Genomic DNA, 25,810 nt, shown 5'->3' on the forward strand with positions numbered 1-25,810 from the left:
TCACCTGTGGATCCCTAGGGTAATTAGGTATTTGAGTAGACTAGACCTCACACCTTTGTTCATTTGGAAAGGTTTTCTCTTGAGTTTTTAAAAACATTTTGAACTAGCAAGTCACCTTCAAGTTACTTCAGTTCGCACTGTCAATGCTGTTGATAACATGGCAACTACCTTTGTGTGTAAGTCATAGTGATGACTCTCTAGAGTAAGTTTAGAACTTGCAAAAGGGCTATGTCAGAAGCCTACTTAGTTTTACAAAGCATTGCTCATTTTTGGATGTTGGTAACTAGAATGAATCATTACCAATCATTGTGATAGAATAGTGGGTCTTCACAAGTGGAAAGAGGGGTTAAGTACACTCTTGAAAACTGGAGCTTTTTAGTCTGTTGTCCTTGCCTTTCTATCAATGCAAAAATGAAAATACTGCTCTACCTGCCTGAGTATACCAATTTTGATATTGCTCATTCAGAAATAAAGAAGCTAGTTATTCATACAAGTTACTTTCATCTAAGATGAGTTCCATACAGAGCATCCTAGAAGAGTTCTTTGAAGTTTATTTGGTGGGTTCATTGCCTCTGGACTACATGGCTTCATATTTGAAGTCTCTGGCTTTGGTTCTGGCAGATAGGTCCAATGTTTGTATAAGGAAAGAAGTCTTGGCTACCACTTCAAAATGTGACAGTAAGTGTAGTTTCCTAGCTTCATTGTTGTCATTCTGTTGTGATTTTCATTTAGCAAAAAAAAAAAAAAAAGCATTGATTGGTTAGTAATCATAATCTACTACAATGTTAGAAACAATAAGCTGGTTATTTTCAATGGTTACCTTATTTTTCATCAAAGCAAACTTCATGACATTATTATCTTCCTTTTTTTTTTTTAATGAATGAAGAACCTAACACTCAAAAAGATTAAATAGTTTGACCAGGGATGTGCAGGTAATAAATGGTAGGACTAAGATTCAAATTCAGATCTCACTTCAAAAGATATATGCTATTTCTCTTCCTCATATCCTCTCTTGCTCCTTCTACTCCATTTCTTCTCTACCCCACCCACATATTCCATCCTTAGTTCTAGTAAACCAGACCGCTGCTGACACACATTTTTTGATCTGCTTCCTAACTGGATGTAAGCCAGTCTAAAATAATATGTCTTTATGCTTTCTGAGTCCCTATGTTTTCTATGCACTCCCCAAGAATAAGGCCACAAGACAGACTCAGATATTATCCCATCCCATCCTATTTAACAATCCCTTAGAAGAAATCAAATATACAAGTTCAAATACCCAACACCGGAGGGTTAATAGTCTTCAGTGCCAACTGAGGATCACACATGAGGTTGAGGCAGAGATCTCTACGGGCTGGAAGTTATCAGGAAATGAAGGTGGGCTTTGAAGGATGGGAAGATGTGGGAAGAGAGAAAGGAAGAGAGAGAGGAAACATGTGCTCCTGGCTCAGTGAGTTGGAGAGGCAGCTTCAAGTTACAGGTAGGGTGGAATAAAGGCCACCGTTTCAAGACTTTTGTTCCCAGTGTTCGTCCCATCTCTGAGCTCCATTCTCAGCATTCATAAGAAACTACCTTCCAGCATCCTACCCGTTTGCTCTTTGTATTAATATTATGCCTTTGGTTGCATGTTATATCCTTCCCAAATATAAGCAAGTGGAGGAGGGATTATCAAAATCATCTGTGGAGTTTAGTTCAAATTATAAAAGTTGCGTGTCTCTTCTTTTGTCTTGAAGATTCTAGAATGGGGGCAGGCAGGGAGGTCTCTGTACCAGACAGTAGACACCCTGAGGGTAGAAATAGTACCCTATTTCCTTGTGACTCTCACAGGGCACTGGGCCTGGTACACACTAGATGGGTGAGTAGCTAAATATATTCCAGCTTAAGAGTAACTCGGCCTAAAGTTTGAAGTTTGCAGCTTAAAGATGTATCTCTGTGGCTATAGCCACCCCCAGCTCCCTCATTTCTGAAGCATTTTACAATGTAAAAAACACTTTCACTTCCTCGTTACATTTAATATCCTCTGCAAACAGGAAAGAAGACACTTGTGAATGAGCCTGTCTGTAAGTCTATATGTACCGTGAGTCCAAGCTTTCCACAGTGTATCTCTGTCAGTGTACCATAAGACCGTCTGAGGATGACTTTTTATACAGTGGTCAGTGCTACAACAGTCTTCCGTTCCCATGTCGTAGTCCCCAGATCAGCCACATCAGATCACCTGGGAACCTGTTAGAAATGCAGTCTCAGGTTCCATCTTGGCTTATAATAAATTCGAAAAGCTAGTGCCTGGACCCTGAAATTTCTGTTTTTACATGTCCTGCGGGTGATTCCGATGCAACGCCGAAGTCTGAGAACCGCAGATCTGTTTCTAACTGATTCACGCTGCTTAAGTCCTTAGAATCAGCTATGGCGGGGGGGGGGGGGGGGGGGGGAGCGTTTCCTCAGACTTCAGTTCCGCAGGGACCATCCTCCCTCCAGAGAATTAGGGTAAACTGAACTGAGGGTTAACAAGTCCCAGGTGTCCTAAACGGAAAACACAGTAAACTAGCCCTGAATTGTGGGATTTGTAAAGCAGCCTATAAAGAGATTCGTAACTTAAAAGTAGTCATGAGGCATTCCCACAGGCAAGGCCACCACCACTCTGGGATTTCCGTGGGCAGTGACCTCAGGAGCCTGAAAATCTAAGGACCTGCGGTCACCCTCCTCTGGCGATGGGAGCCCATTCCACAGAGGCACCACAAACGCCGGACTCTCTTAACAAATCAGGTGCCCTCGGAAAGGAGACTACAAGTCCCAGCATGCCCCACGTCGCCGTCAGGAGACGACAAGCCGCGTGCCCCAGTGTCCTTTGCGTACAGGTGGCCGGCTTTGGGCCAGGCACGCCGCGACCCCGGAAGTCCCGCGCAGGGGCCGGTGGGCCCTCGGCCCCGGCGGCTATGGCAGTGGCTACCGCGGCAGCGATACTGGCCGCACTAGGTGGGGTCCTGTGGCTAGCCGCCCGGCGGTTTATGGGGTCCAACGTCCAGCGACTGCACCAAGGCGGGGACTCCGGCCTCATGCGCGGGAAGACCGTGCTGATCACGGGGGCGAACAGTGGCCTGGGCCGCGCCACCGCGGCCGAGCTGTTGCGCCTGGGGGCTCGAGTGATCATGGGCTGCCGGGACCGCGAGCGCGCCGAGGAGGCGGCGGGTCAGCTCCGCCGTGAGGTCTGCCCGGCTGGAGGCCCCAAATCGGGGGCCAACTCCGGCGGGGTCGGCGAGCTCGTCGTCAAAGAGCTGGACCTCGCCTCTCTGAGCTCCGTGCGCTCCTTCTGTCAAGAGATGCTCCAGGTGTGGGGCTCGGGGCACCTCCTGGAGATACGCGACCGGCTTTAGTTGGGGGGGGGGGGGTCTCGGCGGGCGGGGCGGGGCTTGGAGGGTCGTGGGCAGAACGAGGAAAGGACCGCCCTCAGTCGAGGGTGTATGACCTTGGGAATGACCGAAGCCAGGAGTAGAAACCATCGAGTGATGGAGGCGGCTGGGGAATTGAAGGCTGGAAAAATTGGTAGGGCAGTCTTCTGTCTTCCAAAACTGTTGAGGGAAAACAAGTGGACCCAAGAGGAAAATAAGCAAATTTCTGAACATTTCCTCTTGCCATGTGAGGACAGCCCAGGAGGAGACCCGCCAGTTCTCTAAATTGTTTTTTTTCCTGTGTCCCCAGTGACTCTAATGCACCAAGCCATCTCTCAAAGAGCCTGAGAGCAGATAGGGGAAGTTGCTCGCCAGGGACCTTGGAGCAAGTCTTTTTTTTTTTTTTCTTTTTTTCTTTTAGTTTTTCCCCTGCTGGAGTAGGAAGTTGCTCTCTGCCATCGGTGAATTTTTGAGTAGTATCCTTAGTCGGGACTCTGGCCTAATTTCCAAATAGACTGGAACTTGGAACGCCAGTGGTCATGTGCTCTAAATAGGGACAGAAATAAAAATATCATACCTAGTATTTATTGAAAATTCCTGTGTGCCAGGAGCTGTTCCAAGCATTTCATATATATATATATATATATATATATATATATACACATATATATATCAGATATATATATACTTCTAATTTTTAATGAAATTAAAGGGACTTTGGCTGCTACTGTCATCCAGTCCTCACTGTAACCCTGTGAAGTAGGCATTGCTATCCCCATTTTGCCTCGTAAGGCTACTAAGGCACAGGTAGGCTAAGCAGTTGGCCCAGGATCGCTCTAAAGCCCTTGCTTTTAACCCCTGTATTTCTGCTGTGTGCCAGTGAGGTAGAGGATTTCTTTGTTTAGATAGTAAATATTACACCGAAATGGATGTCCTCTACTGAATTTGTGGTAGAAGCGTTTCCTGCAGAGGTGACTTGCCAGAGGTCTTCAGAAAAGTGATGTCTAAAATTAGCTGGCATAAAAAAAGAACCCATATGAAAAGAAGTCTCCTGGGTCTAGAACAGAAGCTCCATACTTTCTAATTTTTTCATGATGCCCTTGGTTCAAAAACAAATACCTAGTTTATTCATTAAGTAACTAGGTCCAAAACAACCTATTTATTTCTGTAACAGTAGCTGTTTGGAAAAAAAAATACTAGCTGAAAGAAAAGATTTTTATTTCCTTTTTTTATAACCATAAGTATACTATTGGGAAATATGCATCTCTTATTCACTGTACAAGCTTGTCAGAATCAGATTGGACTTTGCCACCCTCATTTCTGTTCTCTGCTGATTTTTAACATCGTACTTGTATTTATTACAACTGCTAAACACTCACCTTTGCAAAGAGAGGAACATCATCAAAAGAAATATAGAATATATTATATTGAATGTGTTCAATATAAAATGTTGAAACTGTGCGCTGCTTGGAGACTGTAATTTTTGAGATGTTGAGCAACATATTGTTTGCCTTGAAATTTTAAAACACTCCAGATCATCCTAGAGTTCCTTGTGACTCTTAGGGTTCTTTGATGCACAGTTGGGGAGCTGTTACAGATCTAAAGAGGTTTGTTTCATTTTGTTTTTAGGACTAGTATTTCATTATCAGGTAAAACAGGTTTAGAAAATAAGAAGTAATAGTTTATAAGAGATGTTGGAAGGATCAAAAGTGGACCTTCCCATTCATTAAAGATGTACATGGGGCAGCAGTGTATACTTATTCCTTGATACTATGTTTTTTTATTACTTTGGAAAGTAAAGGCACTTGACAGAACCAATTAAAAGTTAAGGAGATAAACAGATAACATTGTCCTTCCTGCTAAGTATGTATTTAGTTCCTTCCTGGCTCTGAAGTTCAGTAGTTCAGTGACTGTAATCAGAATTCATAAAAAGGAAGTGTAAATTTCCCACAAGTTGGTATTCTTGGTATTTATCTCATTTATCTTCTAGAACTTAAAAAACAGTAAATGATAAAGTCTTAAAATACACAAGCCCAGCAAAGAATGATGGCTCAGAAATGATTAATACAGGAAACTCTTCCAAAGGATTACTGAAAAGAACACTCCTTTCTTTCCCCCACGGGTGAACTTTTGCCTTCTTTTTGAAGTCGACTATTGGAAAAGCAAAAGGTGCTGAGACAGACAGAATGAGAAATAGTTAATCCTCTGACAGGTAGGCTCTGATAACAGTTGTGAAATTTAACACATTTTTCTTTTCACTTATGTTTGGCAAAAGGACCAGTAATATTTGAAATTTGACCTCAGATTTATATAATTGTGGGTCATCACTGTGTCTTTACACCTGGAACATGTTGTACGTTTCTTTTTTTTCTTTTTTCCTTTGCCTATCAAAAGAGACAGAGGAACAAGGAAAGGATGAGGGAAAGCCACCTTACATTAAGTAAGGAATGAAAAGACTTTCTTTTTAGGACAGTCTAAATTTTAGGACTTTAATCTAGAGGATGCAGAAGGATATGATCAAACTGCAGAACTCTTAACTGTATAGATCACCTAAGTTGGGGGACCTTTGAAGCTTGAAAGGTTTTCATATGGGAAAAAAAGAACTGTGAATTCTAAAATCGTAATAGAGGTCAAAGATGCTTGTTGGGCTTACCTCCTGTTAGTCTCCTTTGCTGTTGTTGTGAGACTTGGTATATCTGATTCATGGTGGTGTTTCTGATATTTGTATACTTGTATAACTGTAATTTTTGTCTTAGTGTTTCTTTGATTTATTCATGATGTTCTCTCCAGTCTTAATTTGTATCCCTGATGTGCAGTATTGCTTGGCCCAGTTGTAAGGAAACAATTTGAAGTTGCTCCATCTTCATGGTGCCTTTTACCTTTAGAAAACTACAGAGTAAAGCAATCCTGACTTACCCCTGGTGTTGATACCAGGAGCCCTGGGAGTGAACAGTGCTGACCTGTCTTCTGCTCTAGTTCCACTTTCGAGCTCACGTTGGTTGTCTTGCTTTGGTTTAAAAATCTCAATTAGAAAAGCAGTCCTGCTTACCAGTTAAGAATAGGGTCATCGGTGTCAATCTCATCTTCAGATTTTTGTTTGCCACTGAGGAACCCTGTGATACTGGACAGATCACCTAACTTTAGTGCTTCAGTTTGCTTATAGAGTTGTTAAGAGTAGATGGCGATAAATGAAAAGCACAGGTCAGGCGCCTCGTAAGCATTCAAGTTGTCATCATCTTTTTTTCTCTGAGTTGTTGAAAACTCATAGAGGCATTTTTTAGAATTTTAGTAGTTTGTGGGAATTTTTTTTTTTTTTTTAGTTTAATTTTAGGCACATTTAAGGCCTGTGTTCCTAATTCTGCCATTCTCTTTTTACCATTTGAAGGAAGAGCCTAGACTGGATGTTTTGATCAATAACGCCGGGGTCTTCCAGTGCCCTTATATGAAGACTGAAGATGGATTTGAGATGCAGTTCGGTGTGAACCATCTGGGACACTTCCTACTCACCAACCTTCTCCTTGGACTCCTCAAAAGTTCAGCTCCCAGCCGAATTGTGGTTGTTTCCTCTAAACTTTACAAATACGGAGACATCAACTTTGAAGACTTGAACAGTGAACAGAACTATAATAAAAGCTTCTGTTACAGTCGGAGCAAACTGGCTAACATTCTTTTTACCAGAGAACTAGCCCGCCGCTTAGAAGGCACCAACGTGACCGTGAATGTGTTACACCCTGGCATAGTGCGGACTAACCTTGGGAGGCATGTACACATCCCACTGTTGGTCAGACCACTTTTCAATTTAGTGTCGTGGGCTTTCTTCAAAACTCCAGAAGAGGGGGCCCAGACTTCAGTTTATTTAGCCTCTTCACCTGAGGTAGAAGGTGTTTCAGGGAGGTACTTTGGGGACTGTAAAGAGGAAGAACTGTTGCCCAAAGCTATGGATGAATCTGTTGCAAGAAAACTTTGGGATATCAGTGAAGTAATGGTTGGCATATTAAAATAGGGACAAGGGGGAAAAAAAAATAGGGACAAGGAATGGACGAGAGCTATTTGTGAAACTGGATGTCAGCTCTGTCTTTAATCAGGAATGGTGTGTCTTGGATCCTTGCTACTTGAAAATACAATTTTGGTTTACAATAGTACTGCTAAGAGGTTCATAGAGGTATTTTTAAGCTACTAAGAAGTTATTATTTAGAGAGCATAAAATTTCCCAAAAGATGTTTTAAATATATATAGTAAGCATATCAATAATTATGAGTGATATGTTTATGCATGGATTACAAATATTAAAGAACTTAATGACTTGAAATAGATACCTTGAGAAGTTTTTCACATACCTGTGAGTTTTATGGTTTATTTAGTGTTAAATATTTTAATGATGATACTGGCTTTTGTGGGGAAATAATATGCCTGGTGTGAATGCACAATTCTTACTTGGAATACATTTATTGATACAGATTCTTAATTGTGTGTTTCTTTAGAAGCTTCACTGAAGATAGTCCTTTATCATATCATTAGCCTCTACTAATGGTATGCCTAGTGTATGTTCTTCCCACAGCATTTTGTGCGTTGCTTTAAGAAGTACTATTTCTAAAATATTAAAATTTGAAGTATTTCTAAAATGTGAAGTATTATTCAAATATAGAAGCTGCATGGGTAAACCAGATTATAGCAATACTTTGAGAGTGGAGTTCTCAAAGGCTTTTCCTGAAAGAAATTTGTGGAATTCAGTAGTTTATAAACAATTTCCAGTTAAACTTTTTAATATACTTTTGAGACTCTCCCTGAACTGGCCACGGGCTTGCCTTGTACTCTTCACTCAGGACTGTCCAGTAGAATTTTCTGCAGTGACGGAAATAATTCTGTCTACACTGTCCAGTATGACAAACTCTAGACACATGAGCTTACTGAGTACTTGAAATTTAACTAGCAATTTAGTACACTAATTATTTGTTCACAACTCCAATTAGGCAGTTGGGATAGGAATTATCCAAGGAAATATATTCTTACTAGATTTATTTCCTCAAGAACCAAGTATTGTACCTGATACACAGTGCATATTGAATAATGAATTATGTATGAGTATTAAACTTAAGTAGGAATATTATAGGCATGAAAAATAATTTTAACTATTTGTTTTAAGCATCTCATAATATTGGAAAAGTGAATTATGACAGTGAAGAATAGACTGAACTACACAGAATTTAATGACCATTTTGACCAGGAGCAGTCCTGACTGTAATATCTGGTTACCAGTATCAGTTCTTTTTAAGAAAGGCAGCATCTTGGCAGATGGTATAGAAGGTCTCTTTCCTCTTAGGGCGCTGGGTGGTGAATATGAGAAGCACTGAGTGTTTATATCATCACAGGTGTGTCTGCAGGTGTAGTCATTATAGCTGCATCATGTCCTTTGAAATGTATTTTTTAAGGATAATCCTGCAAAATTACCTGCTGAATTTAGAAATACGGGCAGGAAATATATCAGAATGCAACCTGGAAAAATGGAAGCTAATAAATCTGTCCTACACCTTGACTTCATTAAAAAGTTGCCTTTTTTTTTTTTTTCATTTAATACCATCTTTTCTGGCTGTATTTTGATACCTGATGCTTTTCAGGGGATTTGGGCCTTTTGTAAGAGTTGAGCCTTTCAGAGTTCTTGTTTGTGGCACCATAATAAAATTGGATATATTAACTTATCATGGAAAACTAGAAACTTGTCTGGAAACACCAACTCTTCAGGTCAAATGAGCTGCCATTTGGAAGATGTCCTTCCCGTGGTGCTCAGTGGACTTGAGGACTAATCACTATAGTAGAACTAGTTAGATTTTGAAGATTATTTAAACCTTTTGCTTTCCTTTCCCCTTTCTGCTGACTTACTTCAATTTCACTGGACAAGGAAATAAGAAAAAGGCAGTTTTGTTACTGTGATACTCTCACCATTAGCAAACTATTGTTGAGATAAGTCTGTAACATGCCGTACAATGGAATAATTGATTTGGAAATCCATTGGTTATTGACTTAATCTTGAAATGTTGATGTCTATTTCAAGCAGGTTATTCTGAAAAGGTGAAACTTCTGGGTCTTCTGCCTCAACTTTGCTCCGAGTAACTATTTTATACAGTGGGATTCTAAGTAGTATTTAATTAGGACAGTGACCCCACTATTTAAATATACCACCACATTGGGTTTAATGAACAACTCTGTGACCTTTCCAAGTTACTTAACCTCTCTGAACTTCTGTTTTCTTGGCTCTGTCATTGAGATATGAATGCCTATTTTGGAGGATTGTTCAGTGAAGAAACCAACAGAGTAAAGAGTTTAACAAAATGCCTGCCACATGTTCATTTCCTCTTCCCAACGTACCTTATCACTGTACTGTTAATCAGTTCAGTTCAGTCGCTCAGTTGGGTCTGACTCTTTGCGACCACATGGACTGCAGCACACCAGGCTTCCCTGTCCATCACCGACTCCTGGAACTTGTTCAAACTCATGTCCACCAAGTCGGTGATGCCATCGAACCATCTCATCCTCGGTCGTCCCCATACTGTTAACAGTAATTAGTTGAGTACACATAATGGGAAAAAACTCTAAATCAAGAGTCAGCAAACTTTTTTTAAAAAAGCCTAGGTTGGGTACTTCCCTGGTGGTGCAATGAATAAGATTCCATACTCCCAATGCAGGGGTCCCGGGTTTGATCCTCGGTTGGGGAATTAAGAGCCCACATGCTGCGACTCAGCCCACCCACAGCAACTAGAGAAGACCAAGCTGCAACAGAGACTAAGCACAGTCAACATAAATAATTTTAAAACATAACTTAAAACAATTTCTTAAAAAAGGCTGGATTGTAAATACTTATGGTCATTAAGCCACAGATACATATTCTTTTTCTGCTACATATTCTTTTTTTGACAATCCTTAGAAAATATAAAAACATTCTTGGATCACACTGGCCACACTATTGTACTTAGGCAGCATCCAAATATATCCTATTTGTTTTTAAGACATGGTATAAGGCAGCAGCTCTCAAGTACACTGTTACTCCTACTTCCGAGTAAGGCTCATGTTGTTTCTCTTAATCATTCTCATCTCATTTGACTGTTTGCTTGCAGACCCAGGAAGTGGAGAGTGTATTTTTCAAATCTCTCTGCAGCTCCAGATTCTGGTGTGAAGAATAGCAGTTATCTGACTTCAGCTCCCTCTCTGACAAACCTGCTGGGCCTGGCCTGAGATCTAAGAGAACCTGTATTTAAATATTTAATTGATTCCAAATGTGCTAAGGAACACTGCAGTGAAGACATGTTCCTAATCACTCTTCAGGAGCTTGGCCCCACAGAAGGAGCTTCACATGTTTCCCAAACCTTCTCTGGACAGCAGGGAGTTAAGTTAGTTACAGGTTAACATGGAGGAATAAAGAATATTCCTAGAGGAAAGTTAGAGGGAGCCCTCAATGTTATACAAAGAAAGAGTTTTTGCTACACTAGATTTTTAATCAAAGTACAGTAGAAGCACTCCTAGCCAGCCATCATGTCTAACAGACTGGCTATAATAACCAGTTCTCTGGTTTTTTTGTAAAACATGATGATTGATGCCCACAGCATGGGGATGCACTAGGCTGGCAGGCTCCCTCTAGCATATCACTGGCACTTCTGCCCTCACCTGTTCTGTGATACATTTAGGAAGGGTACGTTTTGTACCATTCATTTACTTGTTTAATAAATGTTTATTGAATACCTAGATTATGTCAGGCATTATTCTAAGGCTCGGGGGACCTAGGAGGCAGTGAAGGAAACCAAACCAAACCTCATGTGTTAACTATGCCTCTTATTAATCACACTAGAAGTTATTAATCATAATGCAAACTGACGAAATATAAACACAAAAAGAAAATGAAATTTTATGAAAAGAAAGCTGAGTGCTTTGTAAAAGCTAAATGAAGGTGAATCAATAGAAACTTACTGTCGGATAAAGTCTCAAAACAACTGTCAAATACTTAAAAATAAATATTACAAAAATCTAAAAGTTGTCCATATTCAGTCTTTGCAAGTGGCTTTAAACATTCACTCCATTCTAGAGACACAAAAGCTGGAAATCATAGACTACTCTATTTACGTGAATATTAGAAGATGGAATTCCAAGTGAGTTCATACTCAGAAAAACAGTGAAAACAAACCCTTAGTTTTATATCAGAAGTTGGGAAATGAATGAACATGTTAAATGCTTTTACTTCAAATAATAATGTTGCAGTGCATATTATTCATTTTTACAATTTCCTTCTTTAATCAACTTTTCTTGTGACCCACCAAGTTCAAATAAGAAGACTTATGTTGTATAAAATAGAGCTATCAATGACACATCAGAAAAATTTCAGTTTGGAGGAACTGGTTATGAATGTATCTGTATCACATTTTCCCAAATCCTTCTAGTCTAAATTTGGGAATATCTTTTATTTTTTTATGTCCCAATATATTTATTTGATATATTTGGTCCTAAATGGTTTTTGTAACCTCAGTCCTGGGTGTTCATTGGTAGGACTGATTTTGAAGCTGAAACTCCAGTACTTTGGCCACCTGATGCGAAGAGCTGATTCATTTGAAAAGACCCTGATGCTGGGAAAGATTGAGGGCAGGAGGAGAAGGGGACAACAGAGGATGAGATGGTTGGATGGCATCACCGACTCAATGGACATGGGTTTGGGTGGACTCCGGGAGTTGGTGATGGACAGGGAGGCCTGGCATGCTGCGGTTCATGGGATCGTAAAGAGTCAGACATGACTGAGCAACTGAACTGAACTGAACTGAAGACTTACTTTCAGCATCAACTGTTTGCTTCTATCTCTCATTTAAAGCTCCTACAGATTGCATTAAACCAATAAATTCTTGAACACTTTTAATAGAATTATTTTTCAGTATGTCATTGTATCTTCAGAAGTTGCCACGTCACACATGATGTATCACAGCTTGATCTGTCTAAAGTTGCAGGTCTTAAAATGTGTTTTCAAGCTTCCTTTGTAAATGCTAACTTGAAAAAATACTTCTACTTTTGTTTTTCTTCCCGTTTTTGTTTTTTGTATAGCCCACAGATTGAATAGTTATCCAGTCATTAGCAGAAAGACTAAATCCTAATGGCATCTTTTTTGCTACTAAGGGAGCAGTAATGAGTGAATAAATAGAAGTTTCAGCTGTAAATATATTCAAAACAGTTTTATCTGTGCAGCCCTACACACAGTGTTGGCATTTTAGGTATATCTAGGAGTTGTACACATGCTTTGAGGAAATGCTGAACAGGGATATATGTGCGTATATATACACACACAATCATTATTAGTTCAGTGAAAAAACCAAGTGAGTTTCTGCCACCAACCCATGAAAGCACAGGAAATGGCTTCGTGTAGTAGGTGTTCGAGTCTCAGCATTCTATTGACAGAAGCAGGTTCTACCCAGGGATTTTGTGTTAATGTAATCAAACACTTCAGAGCTGCAGCCTAGCAAGCTCAAGTCCACCCACCTCAGAGTTTATCTTTAGCTCATCTGGAAGAGTTTATTTTAAACAGGGAACATTGTTTGCTGCTGTTGAAATGAAAGTGAGAGAGTTACAAGCTTTCTTCCACTGCCATCTGGCAGATTTACTGATGGATCGGGTTCTTTAATCCATGTAGCCCCGTGTGTGGGAGCTATTGTCTCCGTGCTGATCACTGCAGCTGGCTTGGCTGAACTTTCAAAAGCTCACACAAAGCTATCACGAGCCATCCTATAGATAAATGAAGCTGAGGGTGTTGCAAAAGTCACTGTGTATTTTTCATTCTTCTCTGAAGAACACATTTTTTGCTCTATAATTCCCTGTGAACTGGAAAAGAAGATAACTATATTTTGAAAAAATAATGGAAGCTATAAAAAAAAGCGACTATACTTAAATTAGAAAATTATGGCAAAGTAGAAAGGAAAGGAACAGCAGAGTTGGGGATCTGTATCTCATTATATTGAAGGGAAAGATTGAAGACAGAAGGAGAAGAGGGCGACAGAGGATGAGATGGTTGGATGGCATCACTGATTCAATGGACATGAACTTGGGCAAACTCCGGGAGATGGTGAGGGACACAGAAGCCTGGCGTGCCACAGTATCCATGGGGTCACAAAGAGTTGGACATGACTTGGCAACTGAACAACAGCAACATCTCATTAAAGTACATGTTGCAAAAAATCAAATGAGAGTATTCTTTCCAATGAGAATTTACCTATTTTTCCACTTTATGTGTGTTATGGGGACATTCGATGATACACACATTACATAGTTAATCATTAGTTGTAGCCTCTATTGGAATGAAACTATATAGGATCTCACATAGGACATCACACTAAGTATAACTTGCAACTAACTCCAGTGAACAATTTCAATCATACCCACAAATGCATACGCATGCATCAAGCAATCGCCTGTGAGCAGTAGGTTATGTGCAAGATAGGCTACCTGCAATATAACATATTAAATTTATAGAAACATACGACGAATAGAACCAAAAATATTCTGGATGTGGCCAGTTGCAATTCAGTTTTCTTTGCCACCTACATCTGAAGCATGCTTTTTAGCTTGCATAGATTGGAGATTATAACACAGTAAACAAAAAAACATACATTGTCTATGTTCTGGATGAAAATCTGTTTCCAGCAAGAAGATACCCTTAGAGTGACATTTTGAAGAGAGAATTAAAAAGAAAGACATCTTCCTGGTGTTTTTGGCTATTTTCTGCTGGCAAGAAAGGCTGTGGGTACAGAGTAACTTCTTTTTGTCTAGTTTGGTATGGGGTTTTGGTTGTTTTTCTAAATTTTATTTTATTTTATTTTTTTGATAGCAAGGGGCAACTGGGATAGACCTCATAATTCTGTCCATTCACTTCTTAATGGTTATTGAGATGGAGCTGCAGTCGTGGTGGGCTCCTGATCCCAGATTCTTGATCCCAACTATTAGCTGTGGTGCTGCCAGTTGTGACTCAGTATTTCCATGGGCACCCTCCAGATTCCCACTTGCACGTCAGTTCTGTTGTGTTTCTGGAGTCATTCCTGGGACTATAACCTATCCCACTTTTCCAGCCCTTCCTATTATTCTCTAGGCACTGAGTTTACTGTAATCTATCTCTTCCTCCTTAAAATATTTGGGATAGAAATTTTGTTTTCTATAGAGAAAACAGGCCACTGGAATTACTGACTAGAGAGAAGAAACCTAAATTTCTAAATAAAAATCACCTTTCAAACAAGCAAGTGAAAACATGAAGAAATTGAATATTACAGCTTGAAAAAGAGGGGGCTGATGATGAGAAGCAGCCAACATGGCAAATCTTTGGGAATATCAGTATACAATGTTTGGGTCTTAGCTTATCAGCTGCAGATATTTGAATCTGTCCAAATGTCCATTGATAACAAAAAACCACAAAAGGAGAGGGAAATCTCTTTCCTTATGGGAGCATTTTGTACCCAAGTAAAGAAATTCACTTGGGGAATGAAATCAGAATCTTGATTTCTTATTATAGAATCAGAGGAGAGGAAGTTAATTCTGAGGTGGCATGTTTGGTGACATTAGCAATGACACCTGCATAAGTAAGCGGGGGTTGATACTCTGGATGGATCTGCATCTTAAGGTGGACCTTGTAATCCTGCATTCTGTTGTGGCTGACTATGCTGCCTTCCGAGTGATTCTTTTTTCTTTTCCTTTTCTTAAATATCTGTTTATCACCTAAATATTGTTAGTCTGGCTCAGGAGACATTTTGCCTCTGGTATACCTCACAGAGATGTAGGAAAGGGGCCAAGTGAATTAGCCATGCTCAAAGACACAGGGGTGTAGGAATATATTATTCATAGTTGGAAAGACTGGCAGTTAAGAAAATACCTGAGAATCATTTCTAATAGGAGATTTCTGGTGAGTGAATTAATTTATCACAGCTGTTTTCCATTTGAGAAAAATGTGATAAATATCAGGCTTCCTTTAGCAGGCAATTTGATTAAGATTGTAGAAAGACTTGTAATGGATAATCCTACATAAGTGTTTGGGGTAGCGTGAACAGATTAAAAAGACATTCATAACTGAAACCTGGGCTAACCTAGGACTAAATATTTCTATTTATCTGTTGCAAATCAAATCAGAGAAGTAAAGATGAGAGGAGATTTGAAGTCTAGATGTGAGTTTTCAAGAACCAGAAAGTAGCGACGTGGTTGAACATTCTTACTTCCTGCTAACATCTGGTACAGAGCTGTAATATATATATTATTCACAAGATATTAGGTTGATTATTTAATTTGTTAATTAATGACCTAAAACTAAGCAGTCTACCACCCTGCTGATGGCCAGGGTATATGGAACTGACTTAACTGGCTTGGAAGATGGTGTCTTTGTTTTCCTTAGAGAGTGACTTCAACCTTCACAGGGAAAAGAAGGCCTTTCTGACTTGTGAAAGTAATGCTGGATTTTCCTACATAATCTTATGCAAAACTCATGACAAGCATGAAAACTCTAGTAAGTGCGTCACCTTTTTGACAACTGTAGTCAGTGGTAATTTGAAATTAATAGGAGGGAAGCTAGAATGTCAACAAAGAAGGATCATAGGCTAAAAAGAATTACTCTTGCCACAAATTCCCCTGGAAGCTTCTATAGTTTAAATTATTGACTACCGCTGTCCAGTTTTTTTTCTGCAGAGTCCTGTGTATTCTAATAAACAGCTTGCCTTCAGTTGATTAGATATGATCTTCCAAAGCCAACACAACTAATTTTGCCATAACCAGTATGTCATTACTCTGCCCCATAATTAATTTTCAAATAAGTGCATCTGTATTAAAAAAGAAAGAAAGAAAAAAAAAAAGATCTTCCCTGATGTCTCAGCAGTAAAGAATCTGCCTGTCAAGCAGGAGACATGGGTTTGATTCCTGGGTTGGGAAGATCCCCTGGAGAAGGCAATGACAAGCTACTCCAGTATTCTTGCCTGGGAAATCCCAACGACAGAGGAGCCTTGTGGGCTACAGTCCATGGGACTGAAGAGTCAGATATGACTAAACAACAACAATAAAAAAAAAAATTAAAGAGCTTATTTTCTTTTTAAAATAATGTCACATTTTTGCAAATCCCTAGATTTGCATCATCAATTCATAGGACAAATTAAGAGAAAGTCCTTTTCTAGAATAATAAAAACTGCTATTTATATGAGATATTTTACATATATTATCTCTGATCCTTGTAACAACACTGGAAAGCATTTCTATTCCTAAGCCTAGTGGCTTGCCTGAAGCCTGATGGGTACAAAATTTGAACCAAAATTTTTCAGATTTTAGAGCCTCCTTCCACTATTCCAGTGGACACTTCTTTTAGTGAACTAAAATAATATACCCATTTAAAGTTAAAATTTTTCTCTAAAATAAAAATGTAGATGTTTAATTCTCATATTTATAACCATTATTATTCATAATTTTTCCCTTTAGTGCCTTTGTTTTCTAGAGTAGATAATTTTTTTAAATAAGATTTTTTTCTGCCTGTTAGGTCAAGAATGTGTTGAAAAAATTTTCATTGACTACTATATTTAGTTTCCCTGTCAACACCAGTTAATTGAAAAGGTTTCTGCATAATATCCTCGAGTGTAAATTATTTATTGAGATGGTTAAATAACCCAGTGCCCAATCCAGAGTGTTGGTTTTCTGCCAGAGGGAAATATATCATCTTTCATGGGTTTGGAGAAATTGCACAAACAATGAAGATGTCTGACTTAAATCATAATACAATGATCAAAAGAACCATATTACTGTACTTTATAGTAAATGCATCCATTTCTTTTGAAATACAACAGTTCTAACTCTCTAACATCTGTTGAGAATTCAGAGAGATTATGCATATCCTATTAGTAAAAAGCCACTAATCAAAGTTTCCCAATACTTAGGATAGTTTTTCCATTATGTAACCATTAATACAGTAATATTATTTCCTGTAAAATTTTCTAAATAAAATAACAAGTGATGGAGAAAAGATCTTTTGTGTGCTTTTTTTCCAAATAAAAGCAAATATTGGCTAAGCTATTTGGACCAATTCTTATTTAAGGACATCTAACAATTCTGATGAAAACAGGAAAAAAAATAAATTTTCTTAAAAGCATCAAAATGCTGACAAATTAGTGGAAATTCTTGATCAAAATTGTGCAGACTTAGGACTTCTCTGATGGTCCAGTGGTTGAGACTTCGCCTTCCAATGCAGAAGGTATAGGTTCAATCCCTGCTCAGGGAGTGAAGATCCCACCTGCCTCGTGGTCAAAAAACCAAAACACAAATCAGAAGCAATATTGTAAAAAAATTCAATAAAGACTATCAGTGATCCACATCATCAAAACTGAACGTAAGAATCCTATAAGTTAAGCAAGAAGGCAAAATTACTTTGACACAAAGAGCATTTGTCTCCCTGGAAGAAATAATGAGTGTGAAGCTTTTTTGACTACCTAGAAACCAAGAACCTGAAGATGGATGGACGTGAAAGCCTGAACAAAATCTGGGATTGATGGTCACCCACACACATTCACAATAATCTGAGATTATGATCTACTACACACTCAAAGTAAGGGTGAGTGAGGGTTTACCCTATATTATACTTGCAACTTTCAATGGAACACGGGAGTTGTCTTAACACTGAGAAGAAGAAGGAACATATAAAACAAGAGAAAACCTACCCTTCAAGGCTTTAAACGAATGCCCGGCCCCCATGAATGATTTAAAACTGATTTCACCAGGACAATACAAAAAAAAGCTCAAATAATTGGTTTGGTCTAAAGTTGTTGTGCATGCACCCTAAGTTAAGGACTAGTAAATATAACACACACACACACACACACACACACAAAATGCCTTAGATGACCAGCAAGAAAAAAGAATTTCAAATCCACTTTAGAGGAAAGTACCTTCCTGAAAGGGCTTGGGCAACCTCCATAAATAATTTTTATAAGGGCAATGATTAACACTAAGCTTGCAAGTGCTGATACCATGAACTAGAGTCAGCAGTTCTGATCCCAAGATATCAGATATGGGAATTATCAGACTTAGATGATAAAAACCACTATACTTACTTCCTATTAAAGAAATAAAAATGGGTTTGAAAATTTCAGCAGGAAACACAAAAATATGGAAGCAATATATTCTAGTATGACATGGAACTTTGACTTCCAGAGATGAAAATTACTATGTGAAAAGTGAAAGTGTTAGTTCATCAGTTGCGTCCAACTCTGTGACTCCATGGATTGTAACCCAAGGTTCCTCTAGCCATGGAATTTTTCATGCAAGAATACTGGAGTGGGTAGTTATTCCCTTCTCCAGAGGATCTTCCAGACTCATGGATCAAACCCCAGTCTCCTGAACTGCAGGCAGATTCTTTACCACCTTAGCCACCAGGGATGTTATAACTGAAATTAAAAGCTCAGAGTGTAAATCTGGCTGCAGGTTGAACCTGACAGAATAGAGAAATAATGTCAGTAATTAAATGTAATTGGGAAACTCATATGCTTAAGAAATCAAGAAATATACTTCTAGGTTAATGATGGATCAAATAAGAAATTAAAATAGAAATTTTAAAATATTGTTAGAAAGTGATAATAAAATAATAGCCTTGAGTGAACATGTTAGAAATAGAGAATAATTGGAAATCAATCAGCTACACATTCACATGCAGAAGTTAAAAAGAGTACAGGAAACATTAATTCAAAGAAAATAAAAAAAAAATTAAACAAATAAGGAATTTATAACAGTAAGTTTTAATGAATTAGAAAGCAAACATATAATAGAAAGGATCAATGATATCAATTATTTGAGAAGATTTATAAAACTGGCCTGCTTGCAGAGAAAACACAAACAAACAGTATCATTCACTTGGTTTAGGCTCATTACCTCTGTGTTCAGTTATAAAGTAAAAAAGAGAAGAAAAAGAAAGAAACTATTTTAAACAAATAGCATACTAAAAATATTACTCCTAAGGTTGCACCAAACCAGTAAGGTCAATTAAGGATTATGTGATAGTTGATAATTAGCTGAGACCAGCCTTTTCTTATTATACATCTATAAATTTATAATGCTTGTTCAATTTAAATATATCTCACTTTCACATACATCTAAGAAGCATATTATATATGAACACAGGACAACAGGCAGGCAGGCAGGGGAACAGTCTCAGGCTTCTATGATTTGTCCTCCTTCAATGCCCCTAAGCATTTAGGCCTTTCTCTCAGCAGACTGCCATGAATCTCTTTGAACCTGATCTACTAAATTAGGGGTCCCAACCTCTGGGCCTCAGACCAGTACCTCCTGTCAGATCAGCAGCAGCATTAGATTAGAAATAAAGTACACAATAAATGTAATGCACTTGAAACATCCTGAAACCACACCCCTGCCCCTGGTTCGTGGAAAAACTGTCTTCCATGAAACCGGTCCCTGGTGCCCAAAAGGTTGGGGACCACTGCACTAAATCTTGAAGTCAGTTCTACCTCCTTCCCAGTTATTTTTATCTTTTTAAAACTCTCGTAGACCCAGTTGAATGATTATCTACTGGTAAAACTTCACAAACTATAAATTAAACTAGAAAGGTGGGTGGCCTTTCGTCAATTCCACCTTTCTGCCCTTGAATCCCAGTTACCGGGGGCCGGGGACAGGGGGCTGGATTTGGGAAGCATACGTTTCCAGCCTCTTCTGAATAATGGGAAACCTTTTTCAACAGATCACCATCATCTTAAAGGGTTTCCAGAACTGCATGATACCCCCGGAATTAAATAAATTACACGTGCGGTTATAAGAAAGTTAAGTACTTCTGTATCCACATCATTAGTCATCGAAATTCTTGTCGGGAGTAACAGCCCAGCCCCACAGGTCAGCCACTTCACGTTTCCTTAGCACTTCCACTGTTTTTTAAACACCCGCTTCTTGATTTATGACTGTACCGTGGCCTCAGCCTGGACCTAATAAGGCAGCACGTACCACCCCCCGATCCGAGTGACACACACATTCCCTTGCACCAATTTAAGTCATCCCATATGTGGGCTCTTGCCTTTTCTTCTGCTGTCTGGAAGTTCATGAAAGCAGGTGACCGGTGTTGCAAGCCAAGGACCATCACTTCAGCATGAAGACTTTCAGCAAATGATTCTTACTTCTCCACTAATTTCAGCCACTCAATATTCTTGAAGCTTTTTTGGCTGCTTCTAATTTCCCTCAAATTGGGCCACTTACATCTACTGGGAATTCTCCCCCTTGTTTTTACCCTGCGGGCAAGAAATTGCTTTGCACTCCATTCCTAAAGTCACTACCCATATGATGAGCCCCAGATCACACTCTACAGGAATCCTTTCCACCCCCACCTGCATTCAAGACTTTCAGACGCTACCATGAGTCGTGTCTGGATCTAGGTCAGATCCATATTGTGCCTTATACGTGGGACATATTTGGCATCCACAGAAACTCTACTAACTTTTTTTTGCGTATCTATCATATGCATATGGGATTCCTTGGTGGCTCGGATGGTTAAGAATCTGCCTACAATGCAGGACACCAGTGTTCGATCCTTGGGTCAGGAAGATTCCCTGGAGAAGGGAATGGCAACCCACTCCAGTATTCCTGCCTGGAGAATTTCTTGAACAGAGGAGACTTGTGGGCTACAGTCCATGGGTTCGCAAAGAGTTGGATATGACACAGCGACTTTCACTTTCTCTTATATTCTGGTTACTATATTAGGAGCTGGGGATACCCTGATTAATAAGACCATCAAGTTACTCCCAGTCTAGCAGATGAAGATAATACATGCATACAAATAGCCATAATACTACATGATGAGTCTATGATGAAGAGCTCAAAGGACAACTCGTGGTGATGTGTGGGAAGGCTTCAACCAAGCATGGTGGCTTGAGTTGGCCTTGAGTTCCTTGGAAGAGAAGGGAGAGAAGAGTGCTATAGGTTCTGCAATGGGAAGAGCCAGGTTAAGGCTCAGGGATGTGATCCTGGTATGGCAGAAGAGTGGAGAGAATAGAACACACAGGACAGATAGATGACATGCCAGCCAAGAAGGGTGTGAACATTAGAGTGGGGACAGTGGTGGCCAAGCAAGCCACTTGGGAAGTTGGTTTTCCAGTCCAAGCAAGAGCTCACTGAGGGACATCTACTTTGGAAGAATTGACAGCTCTGGGAGATTTATTGAATGTGGGAAGGGAGCAAAAGGAAAACCTTAAGAAATTAAAATAATTAATAATGGATAAATAATCTAATTATTTTAATACCCACTTTAATACAGGCATCCCCTTGGCACACCATCTTCCCTGAAATATGGCTGAAGGAACTCCAGTAACCTCTGGCAGACTTAGGTCAGCTCAGCAAGTTCTCTTGGACCCAGCAGAGGAGGAAAAAAGACGTGGCCATTGTGGACAAGTGAAACGTTTGGCTTGACCTGGGGCAGGACAATGTCTTTCATTCCCTCACTCGTTCTATCTTTCCTTCATGATCAGTTCATTCTAGGAGAGTTAGAGGAGGAAAAACATCCTCAAATGAGATTTTAAAGGATGAGCAGGAGTTTGACAAACAAAAATCGAAGGATGACATCTCAGACAAAGAATTGCTTCTTTCTGGCTCTTCCATCCATCTGTCCAAACCAGTCCACCTGTCCATTACTGAAATCTTGTTTGTCTCAGCTGATTCTCAGCCAATCCTTATGAACAAAAGAGCATGAGGCCCACTCCTTCTTGAGGCTGCTCACCCAGACATCCCTGGCCCCTCCTAGCTACCCCTCAGACTCAACACACTGATCTAATCTTATGGATTGAAACTGCTTAGAGCACATACTCATCTGTGCACTCCCGTAGCCAGAGAAGTGGTATTTCTCTATTGGCCAGGCCAGCTTGGGGACAGTACCACCCCTCTGGTCAGTGTCACCAGAACCACATGAACCAGCTTCCACACAGGAAGGGTGAGCTTTACTATTAGATATATTGGGTTGGCCCAAAAGATAGGTCAGGTTTTTCCATATCATTTTATAGAGATCCCCAACCTCTGGGCCGCAGACAGGTGCCTCTTGTCAGATCAGCCACAGCGTTAGATTAGAAAGAAAGTGCCCAAAAAATGTCCCATGATTGAATCATCCTGAAACCATGCCCCCTGACCCCAGTCCCTGGAAAAATTGTCTTCCACGAAGTCGGTTCCTGGTGCCATAAAGATCAGGGACCACTGATAAACAGAAAACCTGAACTAAATTTTTGGCCAATGCAATAGAAGAAACAGCAGGGATTTGAAAGCAGCAGCTGCTCTTTGCAATAGTGGTATTATTCCTATTCAGAGAAAGCCAACTCAGAGAGGTTAAGTGCCTTGCAAGCATCATCATTCATTCATCAACTCAATCATCACTTCCTGAACTCTTACTGTATGTTAAGCACTGTGCTAGGTACTTGAAATCAAGTCGTGAAGAGTACAAGCAAAGACTCCACTCTACTGAAGCTTGAATCCCACTGAGCCAGGACATCAGTGCAGTCACATTAAGAAATCAATTGCATACTAAAATGGTGATAGGAGGAAAAACAGCATATGTGGAATCCCCTTCAAGTACCTCATGCTGCACAGGGGTGGAGGGAAATACAAAGGCATGGTAATAATGGAAATGGCTGAGATGTTTCAGTGAATTTTAGGTCAGGCATTCTGCTAAAGTTGTGAAGGTCTTAACCTCCGAGGTTTGTGTTTCTGTCCTCACTTTACAAATGAGGAAATGGGCACAGAGAGGTTGTGTGGCTTGTCCAAGATCACACGCATGTGATCTGTCTATTCCCAAGCTCTTTAATATTCCACAACTTGGCTTCAATGGGCTGCAAGTTGATCTGGGGGTGGAGGAAGGGCCAGGAGAAGACAGAATACAGTTTCAGACCATACTGTGTGTTGGACACTACGGGCTTGAGCGGGGTTTTTGTGAGACAAGACTTTTTGTCAGCCTTAATATTAGATATTGCAGAAGTTGCCTAACCTTGGCAATAAGTAGGATTTACACTCCCAACATTTAAGGAGTCCTTATCAGATATTATGCAGTGTTCACAGCACTTTACTTGTGTTAAATAATGTCATCCTCACAGGCACCACCCAATAGCCATTTGTTAAATTTGTTAGCTGTTGCTATGTAACAAACTACCCCAAATCTTCATGCCTTAAAATAACATGCATTTATTATCTCACAGAGTCTGGGGGTTAAGAATCAAAGCCCAGCTCAACTGGGTCTTACAGATAAGTCTCTCACAGGGCGGCATCAGCTCTCAGGCATGGGCCCGTCATCTCATTCAGTTGGGCAGGGCCCAGTGCAGCCTTGCTCAGTGGGTGTTAGTAAGATTCCATCCCTCGGTGACTCCTGGCTGAAAGGCATCCTTAACTCCTCGTCCTCTGGGCCCTTTGACATACATCTGGCTTGATAGGGAGGGAGGTGGGAGGGGGGATCAGGATGGGGAACACATGTAAATCCATGGCTGATTCATGTCAATGTATGGCAAAAATCACTACAATATTGTAAAGTAATTAGCCTTCAACTAATAAAAATAAATGGAAAAAACAAAAATAAAGCAAGCAAGCAAGAGAGAGAGAGTCAGTTAGATGGAAGTCGCAGCCCTTGAAAACCTAATTTCACATACGGATGGCCAAAAGGCACATGAAAAGATCCTCGACCTCACTAATTATTAGAGAAATGTGGCTCAAAACTGAAATGAGGTATCACTGCCCACTGATCAGATGGACATCATCAAAAAGTCCACACATAATAAATTCTGGAGAAGGTGTAGAGAAAAAGGGACCCTCCCACTTTTTTGGTGAGATTGTAAATTGGTACAGACATTGTGGAGAACAGTTGGAGGTTCCTTAGAAAACTAAACATGGTGGTAACATCTGACCTGCAATCCCATTCCTGGTCATATATCCAGAGAAAACCACAATTCAAAAAGACACACACACCCCAGTGTTCAATGCAGCACTCTTTACAATAGCCAGGGTATGGAAGAAACCTAAATGTCCATTGACAGGTGAATGGATAAGGAGGATGTGGTACATAGATGCAATGGAATCTTACTCAGCCATAAGAAAGACTGAAATAAAGCTATTTGCAGCAAAATGGATGGACCTAAGGACTGTCATACTGAGTGAAGTAAACCAGAAAAAGATAAATATCATATGATACAGCTTATATGTATCAGGCAAGGAATGTACAAGCAAGGAATCTACAAAAATAAATAAATTGTTTCTATGATGATGGCTTAAATTCTATTAGGACTTCCCTGGTGGCTTGGATGGTAAAGCGTCTACCTACAATGTGGGAGACCCAGGTTCAATTCCTGGTTTGGGAAGGAAACCAATCCTCTGGAGAAGGAAATGGCAACCCACTCCAGTGCTGCTGCCTGGAAAGTCCCATGGACAGAGGAGTGTGGTAGGCTACAGTCCGTGGATTCGTATGCTCAGCTCTGGATAATGCAAAATTTTTTATTTATATACAATTTCAGTCTGTCCTTTGTTATCAGTCCTTCTAATGCAACTTAGCCTTCCTCATTTTTCAGGATATGAATCAGTCATGAATTTACATCACAGTGTAATTCAGTGGAAGTCTAATCTTTAAAACAAAGCAAAATAAAAAACCCTAATCTTGGAATAAGAAACCTATCACTTTATCCTAGTCATTAGAAGTGAGTCACTAGATCCAGCCTTCATTCTTCAGAAGGAATTACACAAGGACATGGACCCCAAGAGACAAAGATCAGAGGGGACATCTGAGAGACCTGCCTAATACTAATGACCCTCATTCCGTATGAGGGGAAAGCGACGCACAGTGTTTAGAGAACCCCCTTTAAGGTCTCAACTAAGATGATGGAAGGAGGATATGAACTTGGGCAATCTGAATCCAGGATGCTCGTTGAGCTGGTCAGGATGGTGTCCAGATGGCAGAACCTGAGCTCCAGGAAAGATAAACTTCTCTCTTCATCAGTCACTATCACTGCCAGGGGGCTTGAGCCAAACTCATCTTACTGTAACAGAGAGTCATCTGAATTTCTAGTTTGCTATGACCAACCTAGACAGCATATTAAAAAGCAGAGACATTACTTTGCTGACAAAGGTTCATCTAGTCAAAGCTATGGCCTTTCCAGTAGTCATGTATGGATGTGAGAGTTGCACTATAAATAAAGCTGAGCGCCGAAGAATTGACGCTTTTGAACTGTGGTGTTGGAGAAGACTCTTGAGTGTCCCTTGGACTGCAAGGAGATCCAACCAGTCCATCCTAAAGGAAATCAGTCCTGAATTGTAATTGGAAGGACTGATGCTGAAGCTGAAGCTTCAATATTTTGGCCACCTCATACAAAGAACTGACTTACTGGAAAAGACCCTGATGCTGGGAAAGATCAAAGGGAGGAGGAGAAGGGGATGACAGAGGATGA

General features: G+C 39.9%; 1 protein-coding gene across 1 annotated transcript; it reads left to right on the forward strand.

Annotated features, from left to right (window-relative positions):
- Positions 1–2,834: 2,834 nt before the first annotated feature.
- RDH14 (retinol dehydrogenase 14) lies at positions 2,835–9,082 on the forward strand. The gene is made up of 2 exons (XM_020910131.2): positions 2,835–3,326; positions 6,772–9,082. The coding sequence occupies exons 1-2, from the start codon at positions 2,934–2,936 to the stop codon at positions 7,387–7,389; spliced, it is 1,011 nt and encodes a 336-aa protein (XP_020765790.2). The 5' UTR covers positions 2,835–2,933; the 3' UTR covers positions 7,390–9,082.
- The last annotated feature ends 16,728 nt before the right edge of the window (positions 9,083–25,810 follow it).

Source organism: Odocoileus virginianus, chromosome 2, assembly GCF_023699985.2.
Source record: "Odocoileus virginianus isolate 20LAN1187 ecotype Illinois chromosome 2, Ovbor_1.2, whole genome shotgun sequence".
Taxonomy (NCBI): domain Eukaryota; kingdom Metazoa; phylum Chordata; class Mammalia; order Artiodactyla; family Cervidae; genus Odocoileus; species Odocoileus virginianus.